The 24,172-nt window shown below is 39.9% G+C and overlaps 1 protein-coding gene across 2 annotated transcripts in view; it reads right to left on the bottom strand.

The window, feature by feature from the left end:
• Window positions 1–21,491, bottom strand: part of LOC110843475 (protein turtle) — a 97,944-nt gene extending 76,453 nt beyond the window's left edge. For both annotated transcript variants that reach the window (XM_035847987.1, XM_035847986.1), the window contains exons 1-2: window positions 20,566–21,491; window positions 12,566–14,901 (exon numbers count right to left, since the gene is read on the bottom strand). In XM_035847987.1, the coding sequence (XP_035703880.1) occupies window positions 12,566–12,971 (406 nt within the window). In that variant the 5' untranslated portion in view covers window positions 12,972–14,901; window positions 20,566–21,491. The remainder of the gene's footprint in view (window positions 1–12,565; window positions 14,902–20,565) is intronic.
• Between the last annotated feature and the right edge of the window lie 2,681 nt (window positions 21,492–24,172).

Consider the following 24,172-nt stretch of genomic DNA (forward strand, 5'->3'; position numbering starts at 1 on the left):
TCGCGAAGATCATTCTTCATGATGTGTGAGATAGTGTAGCTAGAAAATAGCCCAACAAACTCGAACGTATTCAGAAATAAAAAGGAGTAGTGCCTCACATGCGAATTTCTCGAGTACAATGCACCAGTACGATTCTTGATAGCTTACCATGGAAAGTGTAACGCTTTTGCAAATATACCAATGTTTCCGAGTATAAGGACAACCTTTCCAGCGAAGGCTTAGCTTGTTCTTCTGTTGCTGATGGCGCTACATATGTATAAAAAGGACGAGTGTATGCGTGTATATCTGACTCTTCTAGCTTGGAGCGGCGAACTTTGCTTTTGCACTCTTTAGTCACTCAGGATGTCATTCTCTTTTGAACACTGGCTGGGAACGAAAGCCCAGCCAAGCCAAAAAGAAGACTTCCCTCCACATAACACTCACCACCAGCATACAAGAAGAAATACCTCCTTTTATTATTGAATAGCTGGGAAGGAAACACAAAAGGGGAAGCAGAAAATACGGAGAAAATTGAAAGTCAAAATGAAAGACGAGGAAAGTAGGAGACCTTTTGAAGAGGAAGAAGAACTTTCATTTTATTTCATTTAATCTTAAAGGATACTGCAGGCTTCTTCACTTCATTACTCAACATCTGAAAAGAAGCACCTTTGTAGTAGTGGTGTCGTACCAGCCAAGAGCAGTGCAACTACTCTCCCAGCTACATTTATTTCTCATCCTTCTCCTCCTCAGCCCCGGCCACTACCTACCGACATACATACATAAGAACTCATTTGACACTCATAAAAGCTCAGTCTGCATTGTGTGCACAACACCATTTCATCTTCCGAAAGAGATGAATGGGCTGCCTCTGTTGCAAACCGGAGGCACCAAAAAGAATATTGCAAAACAGGCCGCCATTGCATGTTCATGGAGCACGCTACAGATTTCCTGAGCCCTCCACGTACACATATAGGATTGTCTAAGGAACAATCCGCCGAGGACAGCCTGCTCTACTTTCTCCTAGAGAAGAAAATCTCTAAGTCAAATTTAAATCTGGAAAAATGAGCGGCATTGCGGGTGTAAACCAATTACTGAATAATGCTGTGGAACCGTAGCTATTTGCTTTCGCCAGGTTTTTTCACGCAAAAAAAACAGTTCACCAAATGAAAACTTTCACTCGAAGAAAATAAACTTGTTTTTTCTCCTTGCGACATTCAGAAAGAGAACTAAACACGATGTTCATTTTGCTTATATATAATTTATGCGAGTCAGAATAAAAATTACTCTCTGTTATATTTTTAGATCATTTTAAAAGAATCAGTATTGTTTACTTTGGTTGTTATTTTGTAGCTTCCAAAGTTTGTAGTATTCAATCGGTGTACATATTTGTTTGTATCAAATGAGTCTCGTAAGTCTTATTAGTGATGTTGACCTTGTATGCAAAATTATGTAGCAAAATTCAAACACTTGTCTGACAGCAAATGAAAGTTCGGCAAACCCAAAGGGCATCTACAATTAGTTATATAAGCATTGTAAAGTAAGAGTATAATTGGGCTGAAAGTGGATGAAATGACACCCAGCGTGTCTAGACGGGTTTGATGAGGCCTTCGCTAGTTCGCAATATCAAGGATCGCTGATGGATATCCGGCAACTCTCCTTGAACTAAATCTGACCACCATAAAGCCAAAACCGCCTACTTTTCACCAATAACCATAAAGTAACATTTTATTTAATATTTCCCTCACCTTATTGAGGGAAATAAATCTGTGGAATCTTCGCCCTCCCTGAAGCAAAGTTGAATGCGTATACTGTTTTCTCGTAATATTTTTATTTGCTCTAAACCAAATCCTTGTTCCCATATACTTTCTCCGCCGGCTTTGTAAAGTCAAACCACGTAATAATTCGAGTGAGCAAAAAAGGAGGCAGCTTTTTCAAATCATACCGGCCATTAAGGTGCATACACGCCTCGTAGTATTTCTGGAGAAAGCACACGGGATCCAAATCGGGCTGCTTGCTGGTCGTCCAGTCAATATATAACGGGATGGTTATAGTTGTGCCTGAGTTGTGGGCCATAACTCTGCTGAAACTACTATTCAATTCCACGTTCATCCAGACCAGATGTGAAGTGCATCCGGGAGGTTTGGTCTGGGCGATATTTTAAAACCAATAGAAGGTGGGATCCTCCGTTTCACTCCCTTCACTCCAATGCTTCGTTTCCTCCGAGGTATTTCAGCCTCCTCGTCGTGTACTTTATTCGTGGCGTCATCTCAACCGCAGAAAATTGATGCATGTATGGAGACCGTAGTAAAGCTTCTCTAAAATCTGTTATACTTACTTCTCCATTGCAATTGAATACAAGGTTGCTCGTGTGCCACCGCAACCAATAGATTTTTTCCACATGCTCGAATTTGAATTGGGCATTATATTCTGTCCTGCTGGGCTGTCAGTTATACATAAGCAGCGAGACTTCTCCAACACAAACGACTCCTGCCAATAAAGGTTACTGCAAGTAGTGTTCAGCACATACACATGTACTTCCGATAAGGTATACTATCCAGGTAATTGAAGGCTTGAATTGCACATATATATATGTGTATGGAGCTAACCCCTTCAGAAAACCAGCTATGGGAGACGAGTCGTTGCTCGCGAGTTGGACAGATTCAGCAACGCAGAACGACGCATTGGGGAGATGTAGAGGTTGTTCAATAGTAATTCCAGTTATCTGCTGGTGTTCAGTGGGTATAGATTGATTGAACACCTTCTACACGTGTAGAAGAAACTTAGGTGTCAAAACATTGTAAAATCGAAATGGCAACCGCTCAGCATGGGTTCAGATGAGAATCCGATGAGCCAAACCGGATATAGATATCTCTCTATCTCCGGCTTGGTTGAAACTAAATAGAACGGAACTTGGAGCCCAGTATATTTGCACCTTATACATACGCTATGTCTCCACAAAATAAATCCTACAATGGAGCCTCCTCTCTCTCTCTCTCTCATCCATTATTGTCGCTCACACATTTGTGCAGGATTTACTTTTGCTTCGGTATCCCACGTCGCGACTTCCTTTTTAGCTGGCTAGTCAGTCAGTAGAACGGCCATTGCCTTCTTGATGACTGTTGCGAACAAGGGGTTCCTCCATTCAAGTCTATTTCTGTGCCCCATAGTCACAGCGTATTGTGTGTCGCCATATCTGGGTCGCAGCAACTTTTTTGGTCTCAAGTTTAGTCCCATGTGTTTGTATTTACTACTTTGCGTTCCGCAGTACCTAGAAGATTGCCATACTCTAGACGTCTAAAGTATGTGGGCTGTTTTGTGTGCGATGATTTTTGATTCTTATAGCTTTGAATCGGGGAACGTCTGTGTGATAAGTATATGTACCTGAATAGTCTTCATACGCTGTGGGCAATTTTTTCTAACAACGGGGAACTCCACCCTGAGGAGTTCGGTCTGAGTACCCATATGAAACAAATTGACGTGTAGCATGATAGAAATATGCATGGAGAAAGAAGCTTCATGCAACAACATATGGTTCACTTATGGGGTTTACCTACATAAGTGAACGAATAGAAGAGATGGAGAAAGGTGTTACATTTATTGTTTTTAGTAGTAAATCTGCCATTTTAGATGACAAGTAACTTTAAAATTGAAAGACTTTTTGAAGAGACGTACGAGTGAAAGTGTGAAAAACATCCACCATAAAAATCCACGAAACGTAAATAACTGGTCCAAATATGTACGCTTTTTGTCCCAATAAAGTGGCATCAATCCCATGACCCATCGACTAGCTGCTCTCTTTGCTATCCATACGTACGTAATGCCAGTCGAGCAGAATTCATTTATTGTCTGCCTTGTCTCAGGTTAAGGAGCTTACAGGTTCCAATTTGTGTTGCCCTCATCCTCGAAAAGTTGGTCCGAATAGAAGGAGGAACGTATCTCGACGAATGAGGAAACATGGTTGCTTCATTCGTTGATGATGATATCATACTTTGTCATTGCTCCTATTATTGTCGCTTCAGCAACTGATGTGATGCTTATAAGGAGGCGCGTATTGTGCTAAGAGAAGGTAAACCGATTTGCAAACAAAAGAGTGAATTTCAATCAAAATAAATGACTTGGATGGGATTGAACTGGTAACAAGATGTCAGGAATTATATCTTCATGGACGAAAGATCAAACAGGAAATTGTGTTGCACTAAATTCAGAATTTGTGACTGTTGTCGATGCTGCCGGCGATAGAAACAGCGGAGGAGAAAGCCTGGCGAGTATTGTGAATCCAAACAGAGTCGATTTCTCTTATCTCTCCAAGGACCAGAGCAGTGAGCAGGCAGGCAATGAGTGTCTAGAATCTCGATTCTGGATCCAATCCTCAAAATAAGTTGTAAAAATCGACCATCTCTGAAATTCTGGATCCAATCTATGCATTGGTTTCTCTCTCTCTTTCTCGTGTAACAAAGTGACGCAGACCTTGGCGTGGTGGTGGTGAGTCTATTTTCATTGCTTTCACTCTCGAATTTCTTTCCGCTCCCAGCTCCTCCTAACATATAAATTATCCGCAGTTTTTTTCCCAACCGAGTGCACACACATCCTGCTTCTCAATTTTACCCCCTGTCTCATCCTGGTCAAGCGACAAAAAAACAAGAGAACGGACAAGTGGTAGACGTACTTTGGAAGAGAGCAACATAAAACATGGAGCCACCCAAGAGACTCGGTTTGTGAAAAGACAAGAAGTGTTTTTCAATGTCGTATGTCCATTTTTTGATATAATTCCCTCGTATGTGGATACAAAAGAAGAGAGAAAATAAACCTTAAAATTGACCTGGTGGATATTGCTAGCTCTTTCATTCAGCTTGTCCAAATTCCCTTGGACATTCTTTCTACTCGAGTGAAAGTCATTGCAATTGAGGAAATAAAGTGCATCTTTGACACAAACCTATTACTTGTACGGCCCACTTTGGCTGGGTTGGTTTATTTGAGACTAAAACAAATCGAATGTAATTAAGCATACAAGGGCTAATCAAGAGTGGCTTGGGAGAAAAATGTCAAATTTAATTACGAGAGGACTAGTAAAGAGTTTTTTCTTCTTTTTTTACAGGACTAACTCTTTGTTGAGGAAATGTGCAATAAAGAAATGCTGCAACCTTATGGTACACGAGCATAAAAGCAGACACTGCAAACACTTAGGACACTTTCTTTAGTGAAAAAATGAAGATATTATTATTTGGACATATTTTTTCATGTAATTACGTTAAAAGTGAATAGACTTCCAACTAAATTAATTATAATCATGACAGATTCATCAAGATGTTGCGCGAAACACATTTTTTCATCTTTTTCTAAGCGACAGAACTTGTGGAGACGAATGGTATCGATTTTAATTCTCAATGAACAAATCAGAGGAGCTCAAAGAATGGTCTTAAGTATATCGTGATATATTTGCTAATGATTCAGTCGAGGAAATGTCCATGCCCCCCTAAATCATCGCATTCAAGAACAAAAAAGTACATAAAAAGACATCACATTTACCAACTTTTGCCCACGCTATCTCCAAAATTATTGGAAAATGAAATTGGAAAGCACTTTCTCCACAAATTGCTCACACAGTTCGACATCGGACATAAATTGAAGGTGCTACTTAATCCGAGAGATGGATGAAACGATGTTTTTATTGCATTCTCAATCACGAATCTATCGCGAGATCTTTCCTCTCGACCAAAAAAATCCACCCATTCTCCAGTGACACACATACATCTCGAGAAAGGAGCTTCGTATAACAGGTCGCTATCATCTCGCACTCTTCCCTCCTTTAAATATATTTACTCTCCGCCATCCGCCTAAGAAAAAGGGAGATGTTTTCACAAAACCAATTCCAACGTTAGGAGGGCGATAGTAGCGTCGCTGACTTCATTTCCAACCAGGCATGGTGACAAAAGTATTATTCTTGCAATTCTCAATTCCGTTTCTCCCGTCGCCACCACCACCACCTACTCAACCCTTCATTTTACTTGAACATTCTTAACTGCTCCGCACACTCTCCAGAGCATAGTAAGGAAAAGGAATGGGCTTCAAAACTAGAGATCGAGATAACGATTTAGATCCTGGGTTTGCAGACTTGCCTTATTCTTCTTCGACCTCGGCCACTTTAAGCACTTGTTCTACCAGCCCATCTAATATTGATATGGAGAATGTTGGATCTGGCTCGAAAGGAGTTCTTACTACATCTTCTTCCTCCTTGCCACCAAGAGCATCACTGCCACAAAATATTTGAAACGTTGAATGTTCCATCCAACAAGGAAGAAAGTAATTCGGCGGAAGCGTAATATGGGAGGGAATGAGAGAAAGACATTTCTAAAAGCTCTTTGTCTGCTTTTACATCAACATTAGCATCACCAGCATCTCTTACCAAACCAGCAGTGACTGGCAACCGGGGAGGAGATGAGACGATCAAACCAAGAATAACCCGACCCACCATCTCACACAAGCATCAGCAACGCGCAAAAGTGATCATATATATTAGTTCGTCCAACTTTCAACGTTCTTCCCATTATTCGGCGGCCACAACCATTCCTCCTTCACGAAAGAAGATGCAGCGCCCTATATCCAAAGTTACCAGAGACTTTCTCAAAATATATGTTTTGACAAAGTCTTCCTCCTTCGTATCTCCTCCACAAAAGAGTGTCCTCCGTTCCATCCTCTCCTCTCTGAGATCATTAGGAACAAACAGTTTCAAAAAGTCTGACTCATATCTCATCTTATGATGGCCATAATTTATACCACCTTCCCCACTTTCCCTGTACCCAAGATTATTATTAATCGGGCTCAAGCAATGTAAAGAAATGAGAGATGGTTTATGGTCGATTCCAATGGCTACCTTGGAATAATTCGCAAGAAATGACTTTATCCTTGCACCCAATCCGTTCGCTCCCATCGTTTGTCTCATTCGCAACTCGGTACAATTTTATTTTAAAAGTTTCCTTATTTATTATCGCCCTTATTTCGGCCAGAAGGCCAATTCGTTGTCGAGTGATTTTTTTTCTAGAAAGATAAAGTGCCTACGTACAATGGTTTCAGAAATCCAGAGGGAAAGTTAATTCCTCAATCCGATAACATTATTCCCTACTCTTGTGTAATTGAACAGAATGGAGTGAGAAATTTCATTAGTTTCATTGTGGTAGAGTGTGTGTGATTTGCAGCGAGTGTGAAATTTTTGTTCGATGTTTTTACTTGCGTGTTTTTATCCGCGTTGCAGCTAACTCCATTCCATCCCCATCGCTAAACGTGTCACGACTGACATTTTGCTCGACAAAGTTTGAGACAAGAAAGTAAAGTAGGTGGGTGGCTACGAGATAAGCATCAAATAAATTCTGCTTACGAGAAATTTTGCAGTAATATCAAGAGTTAAAATTCCATTCCTTCGCAACTAGTGTTCACCTTGTGCTTACACGAAACTTTTACATGCATGACGGCTCGTCAACATGTAAATACACGTATATGCATACATTTTGGGGATTTAATATAGAGCGCGTGACCCAAAATAGGTATGCATATAATACATGCATGTAATTATTTATGTAACAAAAATTCTCGGAATGTATAATGGCACTACGAATCCCTACGAAATTAGTGAATGATCATCGCAAGTGCTCGTACAATCTTTTAGCAGTATGTCTGAACAGCGATCGACAGCATTGAATTTTACACAAAGGCATCGAGTGAGAAAGAAAAGTGGCAATAGAGCAAAATGCAATATAGATAAGAAGGTAACAACCATTCGTGTGAGAATAAATTGTGACGGTAACAGCGAAATGCCTGGTCCCACTTAACCACAGCTCCCCACTCGCCCAGGTTGTACAACAGTTATGTGTCCTAATTTGTCGTCTACATGTTCACAAAACCGTGAATGGGGGAGACGGAATGTTCTAATGGCTATTTTTCCAAGAGGAGAAAGTGCGACAAAACACGTCACCTGAACCTCTATAACTTTCCATCATTATCTGCAGATTGCATTGATCTCAACCAACACAGTTTTTGTGGAAAACTGAGAGAAAAAGAGCATGAGGTCATTATTTCTTGCCAGTCGCAAACGCCAACTATGTACATAGTGCAAGGTGCAAAAGTTTCTATACATGGTTTTTACGTAAGTAAAATGAGCAAAGAGTATGGAAGACGGATAGCTGGCCAACTGTGAGCTACATTTTATGTATGGTATCCTTCTGTTTCTCACAACAGCCGTAGTTTGGATGATATTATAACGTCCATGTGAATGTGGAATGCACAATGAATTGCATTCCGCCAAGATTGGAAAGAGGTCTGAATTGATCTGAAGGTAAGGTAAAAATTAGACTTTTGGGACTCACGATTCTAGAACTAGAGGAATAAATCACTTGAAACATAACGGGCTTTGAAGCTTTGATGTGTTTCGCTCGAGTAGTGCATGCATCCACATCCAGCGTCAACCAGTAGAGAAAAGAGAGCAAGCCATTGGAATTACCAGAGAGAAAGTAGGTGTTACTACAGGAAATTCAATTCAATAACTCTCCATCACATTCACCAATTCAACATTCTGCTGCAATGCAACCACTCAATACCTCTTAGCTCGCCTATATATACAACTGTGTACGTTCGTTACTGACTTGTGTGTGTAAGCCATTTCACTTAATGTGCTCCCAAAGAAAAAGGATACTTTCGCATCTCATCCGGTGCAGAAAAAATGCTGATTTCGTATCCGAAACATTCAGCTATCAAGACTTGAATGAAATATCTTGTGCCGTTTATTTCCAATGTGGCCGTAAATCCGGCAATTCAAATGTCAAAGTTAGCATCAAGCCCGCAACCATTTCATTGGGAACAAGATGATAAATAAACAATGCATATTGCTAACTGAGAAGTGGGCCCATTTTATGTACATACTTAGTTGTGCGCCAAGATTTCAATTGAACAAAGTGTATGCAGGGTTCACCTTACATAATTCTGTGGTTATGCAATAAGAGAATTGTGTTTCATGACAAAGATCGAGATTTGATTTCACGATGAAATCATTTTATGTTTCAGAGTTATTTTAAAGATGGGTTAGCCAAAGTATCATCGCCATACTTTATTATTACGATGACCGTGTATTTGTCATATATACCTTATATATAAAACAATATGAAAATGGAAAATTATGCAACCACTTAGTTCAACAGTGGTCATCATACGGGTGAATTCATAATTACGAAATAATGACGCCTTTAATAAGCATACGTAACTGTGGGATTTCTGTATGTAGTTCAATATAGGCTTTAACAACAATAAACATTTTGAAGCATGACCATTCATAATTCAAGCCAAATAAATACATTTGGTCAACAAGTTTGACACGGCCAAGCCCGAAATTATTGATTTATTCTCTTCGTGGGTACTTCTCCAACGGTAAAATATAATTATGTAAACGAAGGAATAAGGTTGTAATTCTCAATCCCACTTATGTACATCCGACAAAATAATTATGTACCATCTCGCATCAATATTTAATTGCTGGTAGCGACTAGGCAGACAGCATACATATTCAATTGAATTAACATGCAACCTGGGCAATATTATAATATTATTGACTTGATGGAATACAATACATACGAACGTTGAGGATTTGTCCCAAAATTCAATAAATAAACCAGAAATAAATTACTCAACGCATAATCGTTGTCCAGAGTGTCATCCATCCATAGTTGAGAAACCGTAAGGAATTGATCCAAGTGTCCAAGTCACTTGATCCAAGTTAGTTGATCGAATTCCATACATACTCGATTGAGCGCATGTAAAAGTTTTGTGCGTATTTATGTATGGACTGTTGTTGTATACGAATTAATATTCATGGCGTCTACCTCTAACTAGCTAACCATGTATATATTTACATATGCACAGACTGACTGTTTATGAGATTGCGAAAGTAAACAGTTGAAAGTTTATGCCGATCTATGAGCCGACCACATAATCGAAAGCATGCATATAATTCGCCAATGGAATAAATATTCGTCGTGCTTTTATCCCAGCAAACTTTGTTCGCAATTCGCCCTCCAAACGGGTCGTCCTGTTGTCGAGTTGAGTATCAAACAAGCACACTCATAAATTATTTCGGTTTTATGACAAATATTTCATGAAAAGTATCATGAATATGGAAAACCCGAGTGTACTTATATTCGTCCCACACTTATAACCACTCAAACCGCTCCCGTTAACTGACTGGATTTTCGTCGACTCTCTCTCTCTCTGGTTTTCTCCCAGTGAAATGTCAGAATTGGGGAATGTCAGCCCAATGATAATCTCTGACTGTTTTCCATCGTCTACTCCTCATGGAAAATTTATAAAAGGAGAAGAATCGTGAAAAAGCGTTAGTTTTAGAAATGTCACGTCCTACTCGGAATAAGAGACTATCATAACACCAAAAATGTCTTGCTCAGCTCAAGAATCCAAATTCATTTTTTCCTCTCTTCGGACCACCACCACGCCTTGGGTGGATCCAGATGGATGTTTTTACATACTAAATCGCATACTTGGTGATACTTATATATATTTTATCCCCTCTAAAACAAATGGATTCCCAGTATGGGATAGCCTGTTCTCTTCCATTGAGATGAAAGTGTGGTTCCTAAAAGTTTAGTTTATGGATAGCTCTTCTGTAATTATTTAATTAGGCATTAACAAAATAACTCAATTATTTACCTTGATAGACATGTATACTTGAGCCTGTTAATAATCTTTCTTTTTTGGTTTAACTGATTATAGTTTATTTCTTATATCCCATCATTCCAGAATTTATTAACCAAGTAAGCATTACGGGCTTATGCTGATACTACGAATAATATCTTTCGTCTTCATATTCGCATTTTTATAGTTTGGGACATTTCGCTGAAACATACTCAAACTCTAGTAACACTAAAACTTAATCTACTTGTTTCAAAATGGCATAAAGTTACTTAATCTCCGAGAGAAACGAAAACGAGAAGGTTGTAGCATAGTCGAAATTGCCAGACTACAATTGACAGATGCAGACAATGATGCCTAATCATTTCAAGTTATAAATATACCTTACAGTTGGTTCAGAATTAAACTTAACTGGAACTTTAAAAAAACCTACGATGACAATACCAGTCCATTTGCTTATTAGTCGTAGCATAAAAATCTGCACCAAAAATGTGATATATCTCACTCCAGTCAACCAGCTCCTTGTACTGACTCGCTCCTTTCTCCTTCATCACATTTATGCAAAGAGCATCGCTTCTTCTGCGTCGGAGAGCATATGGCTTGTAAAGAATATGGCGAAACTCTGGACGAAATATGGTGCTTGTTATGAAACAAGACGGACAAAAAGCGAAGAAGAGAAAAGAGAAAGTTGCTTGATTTGCCTATCTTTAGCACGCCAGCAGTTGTTCAAACTCAAACAGAATTCTTCCTCCACACGGAGCTCGTGTAGTAAAGCAAAGTTAAATAAGAAATCGTTAAGCTCCTTATAACAAAACATAAATTCGCTAATCCATTCACTCGCTATGTAGACGAGCTGGGTGATGCAACGTTAGAGGAGAAATGTATGTATGTATTCCTCACTTGCCAGCTGCTTTCACTTTGATCACTTGCAAAAATTTCTTACACTTTCTTCGCATCTCCAAATTCGAAAGTCGTCGAAAGTAAAGAGAACCAAGTTATGCATAAAGTTTGCGAATCGTGGGGCTAGAAATGGAGGCAATGTGGGTTTATTTTAGCGGCTCCAAGTGACATGTTCTGTAGAATAAAATAAGTTGGAACAAAATAAAATAAAAATAGTACAAGTTTTTCATAACTAGATAAACAAACAGTTTCCACTAAATTGTTTAAAAATTCGATTAGCAATCACCTTGATTTGTTACGTCATATTTTTCTTTTTAATGTTTACAGATGCGGATGTATCCAATAATAAGTAGCATCAATTAAATAAAACTATGCATGCATTTAAATAAACAATTTGTGTCTCGTTATATAAGAAGAGACAGCTGCTGGATCAAGGAAGCTTGGAAACGAAAATCAAACACACGGTTCCATACGTCGTTCTCTTACGTCATACATACGCATATTTCAATAAATTTCTGTTATGAAATATAAAGCTTGTTGTTATTGGGTCGCTCCGAACTGTAGTAGTTTCTGAACATGACACCGTCAACAATATGTAATATGATATTATACGGGATTTTAATTTTATTGCGTAACGTGGGGTTCTTTACTTTCACCCCGCAATAATGTCAACCTTCTATCGTTTCTGGGATAAATTTGTTCGTTATGGCGCATTTGTATAAATACGTGTGGCTCAAACCCAATTTCAAACAACCAAGAACAATTCCATCGAAATCAGTCTCAAGAAAAGTTTTAATTAAGCAATTCATATTTTACGTTTAAAGCGAAAGCAAATCTCATGTTCGCCATAAAACGACAAAAGCAGGCTCGAGGAATAAGTGTAAGTTTCCCCTTTGTGGTGAAATATTATTGTACAGATAATGAATGCAAATGACGAAGAATATCACGCAGAAGCTCATCCACTCAACTCATTCAAAGGGGACAATTAAGTGAAATCACTTACTTGGCTTCCCGATCCCTTCAACGGTGGGAATGGTGGAGAAAGTGGCGAGTAAAATGGCAAGAATTTGCACAAGCACATTCACTTTAGAATTAAGTAATGTCGTTCCACCCAGTTTTTGATGGGGACAGTTGACACTTTTCCTCATTTTTATTCCACCAAAGCTTAGCAATGTCTCCATCCCGCCTCCACCACCGCCACCACCAGAGTCTGAAATGTCTGAGGATTCTGAAGCTGAAATCGGACTTGGACTCCAATCGTCTCTTACACAACCATCTCGGCTGATGCTGCTTCTTTTACATAACGGAGACTTGTTTCTGCTGCTGCATTTGGTGGTGGTGGGTCTGCTGTTGTTGGAATTTCGTTGGGAGCACTTGCCTGAGCACGTCTCCCAAGATTTTTTCTTCATGTCGTCTTATTTCATAGAGAAAGTACACACTCGACTCACTTACTCCAGATTCGTGGAGATATACGGGGAAAGAATTACGATATAGACGTCCTCCACTGTTATTACACTACTGCTGCAGCCGCGGACTGAAGGTGCAGTGGCAGCTTTATGTCGTTATACTATCTCTACGTCGGCCAGCTTTCTCGAGGTGCTTCTCCTCTGAATAAGTTCATCCCACACCTCACACCAAGAACAGTTTTCGTGTTTCTTCACTACTCATTCAGCACACGAGAATACCAAGGCATACACATACACCTATAAAGGGAAAGTATTTGCTACACCACACACTCGGTCTGGTCTGGTGTGGGCCCTTTGCTTTGTTTCGCTCAATGTTCACCACTTTCCTTGAACTATATTGTTATAGCTTGTGGATGATGGTTGTAACATTAGTTAGTGAATTCTCACTGACTTGGTCGTCGGATTTGTAGAGTAGGAGAAGAATCGTATCGTGCCGATGTTCGGTGGGTCGTTCGTTTGTCCTCTCTTTCTCTTTTTCCGTGTGATAGTTCTATCAGTCAGTGCAGCCAAGTTTTTCGTAGGGTAGAAATATCCTGGTCCTTTTTTCCATCAAGCAGATTAGCAATTTTTCATATTCACAGTCTTGTCTAACTTGTCCTTTCCCAACTTCACTCAAACACAGAGAGCTTGAGCAGCCTCAGCCCTGCTTGCACCTTCTCATCCACACCATCATCATCATATCGCATCACACAAGTATCAAATCATCTCTTTCCTCCCTCTCCCACTTTTTCCTCTCTCTTTCTCCACAACTTTTCCAAACTTTGCTCCTCCAGAAGCACTTTGAGCAATACTTTTATCCTTTCTGTAGCCCCCAAGGGATCCTACTTTCTCTCTCTTTCTTTTCGCACTTCACTCCTCTATGCTGATGATTAGGAAGCAATTCTTTGCAGTCAATTATAGGTAATGTACCCAAAGATAACCTTAATGCCCCAATTCCGCTTCCCCTTCACTCCGTCAACATAGCCCGCACAATCGAGCTGTCTTTTGTCAATTAGGATGATTAGTTTGACTCTGTTTGGGAATCACTTTTGCTCCACGTAGAAAGCCTTTGAAACAAGAACAACAACGTCCTTGCACTCGATGCTGGTCTGCAATTTGGCATGGACCCCGATTTGGCTGCTTATATATCGTTCATGAATGAAGATTTGCTGTGTTTTGAAATTGTCTTGTGGTTATGTTATGAAAGGGTCAGATAAGATATAGATAACAGCGCAGATAAGGATGAATGAAACACTTTCCTCTTGAAAATGAAGTAATTTAATGTCTAAAAAGAGCCTCGGCATCCATCCGGAGCAGTTGTGAATGCTGAGAGGGGAATCGACCCAGATTACCGTTACGTCCACAAAGACCAAGGCTTCTGAATAAATGAGGAGATTATGATTTTTCCATTTATATGTGCCCCGTTATATCTCGTTGCACATAATTTTGGCTGGAATGCTGGGCGGGTGCACTGCTGGTTCTTCAACTTGTGTGTGATTTAGGCACCTATTTTATTCAGCCAACTTCATTTCATTAATATTCCTCTTTCAGAGTGTGTGGGCAGGCTTCTGCTTCCTCCAGCAGTGTTGCACATAGTTCAGAGTTTAGCCCAGAACCTCAATAATATACGAGCCGAGTTAAGTACTTTCATCAAGTATGGCCAACTTTTTCTTCCTTTTTGGGCTGGTCCAGCAAGTTGGTGCAGCAGGCCTTTCCCTTAAGAGAGATACAACAGGAACGTGCGGAATGGAAGTGTCCCCTCTTCAAACCTTTGCTCAAGTACTTGCAAAAATCGCTCGATATCTTCACTGCAAGCTTGACTTCCAGTTGAGAGCTTGGAGATCGTGTGTGAAGAAAAAATACAGGCTGGACCCTTGGAGACTTGGGAAGATATCTGTAAATACAAATCAAAAATTAGGATGCAGATATGTACATACACATAAAATGTCCACAATTTTCCATCATACAAGAACCCAGGATTAGGATAAACCACATCTTTCTTCAACATTTTTACATTTCAAAATAAGTAAGTAAAAATATTTTGTTCAATTTATGTATATTCGTAATACACGTGATAATGTGGGTGTTCATTTTAATTAAGAAGATGCGATAGTAATATTGGGTGTCTTATTTCAAACAAACAATTTTCCCCGAAAAGTTCCACGAGTCCAAAGCTGGGTACTTATCTTCTCCCATTCTTTCTAGTTATATAACGAATACAAGAAGGATTCATTTTTCGTAATTTAATTTTCTGAATGTTCCCATGCTTCAATTTCATAGCAAAAGTTAGCTTCATTCTACACTAATCCATGTCTCACTTGACTTGGCCCTCCTTCCACTTCTTACTTCTTGTGAGTCACCGAGTTCATCCTCAGTTAACCTACGAGGTTGTTACACGAGGGATTGGCATTAATCCTCGCGAATAAGAAGTTGGTTTTTTACCAACTTCTAGCTGCAGCGCTCATGCAGAGGGCGACTGAACGTGTGTACAGTGTGTACTATCTGATTTCACCAGGTCTCTCCTTATCTCTGATTAGAAAATCTCAATTAATTTCCATCACACAAGTTTTTTTGAGTGAAACCAAACGGAGGCTGGAGAGAGAGACGCTGCTGGAAAACCGGCCAACCAACCAGCCAACCAACATCCTGCTGGTTCCCAGAGGAAACCAAGACTATCTTTGTAATTAAATTTGGCACGCGAAGTTAATCCTGTAAAGGCACCTCCTGCCCGCATGTCGTTAGCCTTACAGACACAAACTATCTGCTAACCTGGCAAAGAGCGAAAGAGAAAGTGGAGTAAGCCTAAATCCATGCCTATGGGGCTAAGAAGGAGATGAAGAAGAAAACGAACTTTCACGACGCGCCTCGACATTTCATGCACATCTCTCCAGAACTCGGTACTCAAATTCTTAGCAATGCATTCAAGTCCGTCGTCCTGTTTGGTATGCGACATCACACAACACAGACTGCACTCATGCTTAACTAACTTCCATATTTCATAATTCCAGCAAAGTGAATTAATATCCAAGGCGAATATCCATTGCACCAAGGAGCAGGCAGGAAACGGAAATGCACAAAGCGGACCAGTAATGGGAAGTAATAGCATAGGATTTACTCTCCTCCTGGCCACGACATATGTATGTACCTGCATACAAAGGGACGCTGACAATTAATTAATAGTTGAGGAAAATTCCATTAAGTTGGCAATGAATTGCGTGCAGTGAAAGTTATATGCAATTCTCTACACGAGCAAGGAATTTATAACGAGAAGGCTTCTATTTAAACCTTTCTGCTCTACGTAAATGGTAGGCAATCAGTAAATCAAGGAATATTAATGGAACTAATTTGTTTGGATTTCTCTTTATGACGATTGCGTCACCAATTTTCAAACACTTGGAGTTGCAGTGGACGTGCAAGTCGTAATATTTCCATGATCCTCAACCACGTATGACTCACGGGAGACTCGTGACTTGTAAATATGCAGGTAAAAAATGCGGTGGCTAAATATTTACATGCATACACATATGCAATGCAACTGGAGGCAAATAACCGTCACCCATCGTGTGGTGGTTAATTTTATTTCCCCCTCTTCACTCATACCTTACTTTACATGTGCCCACTTGATATCGTATCTACACCGTAAGTATCACTTCAATCAACTCGCTATAATTCACTACTTCCGGTCAAAGTGCACTGAAATTGCGTACATACATTTCAATCCAAACCAAAACGGGATTGAGATGAAGGGGAAGTAGAGACATTGATGACTTTATATTTAGCACAAAATATTTACACTTCTCATACCGAGAAAAGCTTGGAGTTTGAAGATGAGGATTTTATTTTATTTTTATCGAAATCAATGAGGTTCGGATTCGTTATTGCAGCCAAATGGAGTGAAAATGTTGTTATTTTATTTCTTTTTGTCTATCATTTTCAACCGCTCCATTAGCTTCAGCTCGTCGGACATGCACCTCGAGAATGCCACTGCCAATAAATTTCAGATTAGGAAAGCTCAAGCTGGGGAGTGAACCATGTACATGCTTCTATCGGAGAAGATGGGAGTAGTCTTTCCGGAAAGGGAAAGGTTAAAGGCAATCTCGATTTTGAATTGACTGGAAGGGAAAATAAGGAATCTCGTAAAGCCATCCATCCACCCAGCGCAGTTTCATCCTCAACTGCATTTATTTGGGTGCAGTTTTATTCAATCAATTCCCCGTTTAAAAAAAGGGTTTGTTCTCGTGTACCATTATGATCTCGGAGCACGATAGATCGATTTCCACAAACCAGGCAAGTTCAGAACAATTTAGAGATTGAACATGCTCGAACAGATTTCTCATTGACGAGGAGAATAATAAACTGGTGAAAGGCAGTCTATTATGTTGTTCAATGATTACCTAACCGCATTGGGCCAATCCAGTCCACGTATTGACAAAGGATGATGGATACCGCATGTTGTGTATTTATAGTTCGTGCATCGTATCGGTATGTATGAACATACATCTTGTATGGCTTCATATTGAAATACTTGAATGCATTTAGTGCTGATTATGGTGAATGATACACAATCTTTTTTGTTGATGGAGAAAGGAAAAATCAAGTACATGAGTGTATACAGCTCTATAGTCTGCACTGTCCGATTTACACATTATTCATATGCACCGTCTCGCAACGAGCAGAGTTCAATTTCCTCGACAATTCATGTTCACCATTATTTTGGAGCAATAAGCAACATTTCACTTCACACTTTCTCCTTCCTGGTGTCAAGTGGGCCACATATTCAAATGGCTTGGAGCAATTGGCGAGTGTAGTGGCGAGGGGTTTATCCTAAGCATGCATGGTTTGGTGTGTGGGTGATATTAAATGTTGCATAGTTGCATGTGTCAAGTCCCTAAAGTGGAAAGTTAGAGTAGGCCGCACTTGACTTTCATAATAGTGATTCAAGTGATGATTGAGTGCATAAAATAAGTAGCGTGATTTTGGCAATTGTACCGAGAACCATTCAAAATCTCTCTCTTTGTCAATGTATGATTGGACGGGGAAATGGATTAAAGTCACCACATCAATTTATGAGAGTTGAAAATTTAATCTTTAACGAAACCCTTTGTTTTCTAATGGCTATCAAACGGGTTAGTGCGGGCGCTTTCTCTTTGCTCATTAGAGACTTGGTAATTCTTGTTGTCACTCAAAATTTCACAGCGTGCAAGAGACAAACCTCGACAGAAAGTAAATACGCAACTTGAATCGTGTTGCCGAACGTCGCACTGAATTATATTTTGAGTGCGGTGGTAGGTGGTAAATTTTGATGTTGGTTGAACTGGAACTGAGCAGAGTTATGCACTTTGTTTTATACCCATAAATTGAACGATTGTGCGATTAATTTCTGTCCCACAAGCTAAAATTGTGGATGTTCATTTACAGTGAAATGCATGCAGTGTTAATTCACCTTGTTCGCCAAACGCATGTATTTACCTAATAATAGTTGCTTCAAGTTGGCAAATTTCGTTCCCTAGAAGTTCAATCGACATGTTCCTATTGTTAATTCTAAGTAGTCGTCGTATTATCGAAATAATGAATGGTGCTTGTGGTGAGCTAATAACTAATCCAGTAGGTGTAAGCCAATCGTTGTCCCAATAACGACGTGGCTGCCTGTCAGTTCAAGTATAAACAATGTTTCGTCCAAGTGGTTGGTGGCAGCGGCTCGGTCGCCGTGTCATTCTGTGTCACCCCACACTCGTTATACCCAAACTTCCGTAATTGGTACCTCTCATCTCTCTCCTCTCTTTGTGCTCTCTCACCATTCTCCAGCATTAAACAATACATTTGGGCGTTTAGCGGATAATCGTCTTGTGTATAAACCAGGAAACCAAACATTATCCTCCCTTTAATGGTTAATTTCGACCAAAGCATGGAAACTTCATGAGACTCGACCTCCTCCTCCTCCTCATGTTTCTATTCGCCTAATATGTAAATAGGCAGGCTCGAATGTGAGTGAACTATGGAACGTAGCACACAATGGCATCCAAAAGTGGGTGAGTTAGTCATTGAGCTCTTCAATAATAATACTTATACTTATGCTTTGGAAAGGTTGGTTTTACGAGCAGATGAATGACTAATTATACACTTTAGCTGATTAGGGATATTTATTTCAACTTGCACCACCACCAAAGTTGCCAGGCTCAGTCAATGGAACTGTGTAGAGAAACTCATTTCCATGTGCTTTATAGTCAACAAATAAATGTTAACTCCACGCTACCCACGAATAGCCAGCTAGCTTTGTATCAATGTGGATTTACAACCCTGCGCTGTTGTTAATGAATAGACCATCGTATCAAAGTTGAATATTGAAGGGGTGCGTAGCATGCTGTAAAGCAATATTAGTGAAAATGAGAAGCCGTGTAGTGAAAAATGGAATACTCGACGATTTATTCTTTCCCGGATACAAACAAGAGTAGGTGGTAAAGGTTGTAGGCTGCAGGTTCCGTAAATGTATACGCCTTCTAATGTACAAAGGTTAATGCATTATTTGCCACCCTTTGTCCCATGTCGACTAAACAAAACCGGAATCTTTATTTATTATAATGTGTGGACGATGATGATAAATTGGTGTGGTTATGGTGGTTTTTCAATGCAATTGCATTTTGCTCTCTACCCTCGGCTTGTGTTCCTTTGATGTCACCTCGTACATACTTCAATTTCTATGTCAATCTCGTTTCCGTCGTACAAAAACATGCATGCAAAATGACATTTTTTCCTATTGCATGTTGTATAGTTTTTGAGTTATTAAGCACAAAATTGTCAAATTTTGAATTTATATACATGCATATGTGAATACGAATACACATATGCTATTGCATATACATACATGTGTGAATAGGTGTTCAGCAGTGGGAGAAAGCGTGTGACATGAGAAAAGTAAAGAGAAAAAACTTTGACTAAATTCTATTTAATTAAATTAAAAATAGTTTCCACTTGTTTGGCACGAGTTGGGGTTTAATTTTACTTGATTGAATTCACTTTCACTTAATGCAATGAAAGTCAACGGACTCGAGGCCACCTTGTTTTCTATTCTGTTTCAAAGGTGCTATTTGTTCGTGTCAGGACTGGGCTTGTAAAGTAATTCTAATTCACACTCATCCGTTTAGTAAACACAAGTCTTATTATTATGGTTGGCTTTGATCAACTTTAATGCAAGGACAACGGCAGCAAGGACAACCACGCCACGCCACGCCAAACCACACCACTTTAATAATTGCAACCAGTCAACTATTTAATGCTACTTCTGCCCTTTCTGCCCTTTCCGTCTGCCATATGAAGTTGTAGCTTGTACTTTGCCATAGCTCTGGTAGTGGGTGCACATCAACGCGGGTTCGGCTTGTGTGCAATGCAGTAGTGAAAGTAATGTTTCCCTTGTCAATCGTTTGCTTAAAGTTTAAAACCACGCGATGACCATCCACTTTTGTAATTTCCCGATTTAAGCAAATTAGATTGTGATGGCAAGGAAAGATAAGGCGGAGGGAATGAGGATGCTTGGGTGGTAGTGGTGACAATTAATGTTTACCTTTTAAATGTCAGTCGTGCATTCCCCCGTCGAGTGTCCCAAGGTGTCTTCGTCCTCCAAAATTGAGAGATCCAGTAGCGCAGAATTTTTAATGAGTCGAGATAAATACGAATTATGTTCGCTGCCGATGAGAATTTGGATTGTTTAATTGTGTTGGGAGCAGCTACTCAGTATTGATTGTAGTTGCTGCTACTACAATTATGCGCATTCACTAGAGTTACTTTCACTATTTATTGCCCACTCTCTACAATTCAGAGTTTAAAAGATTTCAGATAAATGTCGAGGGGAGTAATGTGCCACCGAGTTGCTTCACTATCTATTGTAATGGAGGGGTCGATTCGTTGAATGAATCCAAATTCAATTGAATATTCACGGTTCACTAATCCCTTGCAATGAGCCAGTGTTGGTTGAGTGCGGTGCGCACCGAATGCAATTACTTCAAACGTACTGTGTATTGTTTAGCTTACTTTGAGTCGGCAATGATTCACCAATCATTTAATGAGATTTGGTTTACGACTTCACTTTCTCAAACCACTCAGTTAAGTTTAAAGTTCGCATGTCTAAGAATAGATTCCAATGTTATGTTTATGTAAATAACCATTATTGCAAATTGCTAATTAACTGCTTAATTTCGGAGTAACTTGAAGAAAGACCTAATTAAAATTCTAGCCTGAGAAGGATCTCAAGATGTATTTATTTATAGCTAAAATTATATCGTGTGTGCAAACGCACTGATTGAAAATGTTAATGCAGGGCAAACCTTCAATTTGCAACTAATTGCATACCTTTACTTTGGAGAAACAAAGGCAGGCTCACGTTGGATTGGCCAAACAACATGCCATGAAGAATGCCGAGTCCAAGTCGACGGGTGAGCACGGCGAGCAGGTCGTGTTGTTGATGAGAACCAGGTCGAAGGAAAACTGACTTTCTACAGCCCCACACACAGCAAAGACTACCAAACCAACCAAGCTCCACATTTCCCCATTTTTCCCTCTCTTCGCAATTTCTTCTGTCTCTCTCTCTTTCTCCCTCTCGCTCTCCGTCTCTCTCTCGTCCTCTTTCACTTCACCCTGCTCACTCTCACTTCAACAAAGAGAGAAGATTCCAACTTACTCCACGATCCTTCTGCCTTCCAGTTAGGCTTACTTGCTGCCACGAGTTTCACAGGGTCTCCTCGTGGTTTCCACCGAAATTTCTAATGCGAAACCAAGCGAAATGCGGTGGCTCCAAGTCCAGTTCAGAGTACAAAACCTGATGTATTTCTGTGCGTTGAGTAGTCACTGTCATGGAAGAAAGATTTAGAGAAATACTCCAACATTGTAAAACTGAGACAAGGAAAAAGTTGTGCATGATGAAGATGACTTGAGGATGAAGTCTTACGTTGCCCCGTCCAAATCCACACTTTCTCCAGATGCATATGTAAGTTGGTGAAGGGACGAGAGAGCGCACACTCTCTCAGCCTTAAGCCAGCACTTGTTCGTCTTCTTCCTTGGCGTCTACCTCGCTCACTCACTTTGCTCACAGTCTCCACAAACAATGCTCATTGTACTCTTTTCTCCTCTCATGTGCGTCAGCCAACACACTTTCACCACGCCGTCTGCATGCCACACTATCCGTGCCTATTTTTACTTGCTACATAAAATTTAACTTACATTGCTTGCCCCGTGAGCTAGAAAATATTTCAATCTCAGATTCAGAATCAAAATTGAGATTGGTTCGAGATTGTGGAAACTTGTCGTGGTACAATAAAATGAGTTTTGCGTGTGCCAGCCATTGCTTGATATGTGTGGTTGACGTATGCAAATATATCGAGTATGCAGTTATTTATGGCGATGATAATGACAATGATCGTTTTTACAAGTCTGAATGGCTAAAGGAAAAGGAAAAATGATTAAAGACAACATACTGATATTTTCTCAATTTCAAACCGACAAGTTTTTTTCCGTTTAGTTCGTCTGACATGAAAATATTTAGAAAATCGTCTGTGAAAAGTGAGTAGGCTTCTACATCAACTATCATCAACTACATACATCTATCCAGAAATTGAGACTTTAGGTGATCTGGAGCAGGAAAGTGTACAAGATGGTAGAAAACTTGATTTTCCTTCCAATAACGTACTAAATCATCATTGGGATCTTTAGTAGGAAAGAAAACACGAGGCAATCTATTCATCTCTCGTTTTCTCTTCCTCTTTCCATTCAGTATTTACGAACTGCCGAGAAAGGTAATATTCATTCATCTCACAAAGAATAGGATAAGACATTGGATACGTAAACAATCGTTTCTTGTATTTCCTTCCGTAGCCTCCTAGCTAGCGATCCGATCTGACATTGCTACTCTGATGGGAGAAATTGGTTGGCAAAATATGAGCCGTGCCATCCTCAGAGTTGAGTGAAATCCATTGCCCATGATTTCATGAAAAAACCATAGCCACGGGCTACTATTTGGGATGTTACATTTTAGATTGGGACTGTTGATACCCTTCGAACTCGGGATCAGATATCGAGATTCGATATTTGAGAAAATATATGGCAAGGCTGATGGTAAAAAAGTTAGTTTCAGTTTTAAGGAAAACTACCGATAGTAAAATGAATTCATATTTTGCGTGTTTGCCACATACACTTTCATGATGTATCGTTGCGTTGTGTGTATACGTACGTATATGGGCTGGAGGAGTAAGTAAGGATATAGGTTTTACTATTCGGGGCGACCTATGGGTTTCCTGGCTGGTATTTGGTATCAGGTCTTGGATCTCTCTCTCTGAGCCGTTCCTCCAGGATCGGATGGTCTTTATTCGTTTACATGTTGTTGGACTGGAGGCATTCATTTCGTATCGTGGATAAGTAAAATAAGAAGAAGAGCATATCACATTGAGGGCAGAGTTGAAACTCTGCATTGAAACTTTGTCCTTGTCGTCGTGCCTTTATAAATATCGTGGGGTATCATATTTCTCGGGTCCCACTCGGATGAAATTGCTCCCAGTTATGATTCTCTATAAATCTAAGCACGGATGGAATTCCTTTTTGCGTGGCGAACAAGACTATCTGTATTCACTAAAGTGAAAGCTGAGGCCGACCGGAGGGAACTAGCAGACCGAACTAAATCTAAATTTGAGAACAAGGTTTAGTATTATACTAATAATAATAACATAATAGGAGCTCAAGAGAATCAGCGGAAGAAGTAGCAGCAGCAGCGGAGGGAAAGCTGAAGAGAGAGGGAATTTCGTGGAAGAGATATTGCGGCCAAGCTCCCTGCCCGATACTTACAAAGGGCTGCAGAACGAGGACAAGATAATCTCGATCTCGTGGATTCAAATTCAAGCAATTTTGAGCACTTCGTCTTAAATTTGACCTTATTTCGTGCATCTTATTGCAAATCCTTCCGCCTTGTTGGACACTTGGGTTTTGGTTGTGGTTTTACATTTAATGTCGTCAATCCATTCGGCAGGTTCACTTTCCCCGTGCGACATTGTAAGCGACATTGTGAATGATGTTATGTGCATGCATTCCTGCTGGAAAAGTTATGCATACTTTCCAGAATTGAGTATGCAGAATGCATTGACAATAAATGCATACATATCTGTTTTCATTAATTTGAATATTCATGG

Source organism: Folsomia candida, unplaced genomic scaffold (genome assembly GCF_002217175.1).
Source record: "Folsomia candida strain VU population unplaced genomic scaffold, ASM221717v1 Fcan01_Sc002, whole genome shotgun sequence".
Lineage (NCBI taxonomy): Eukaryota > Metazoa > Arthropoda > Collembola > Entomobryomorpha > Isotomidae > Folsomia > Folsomia candida.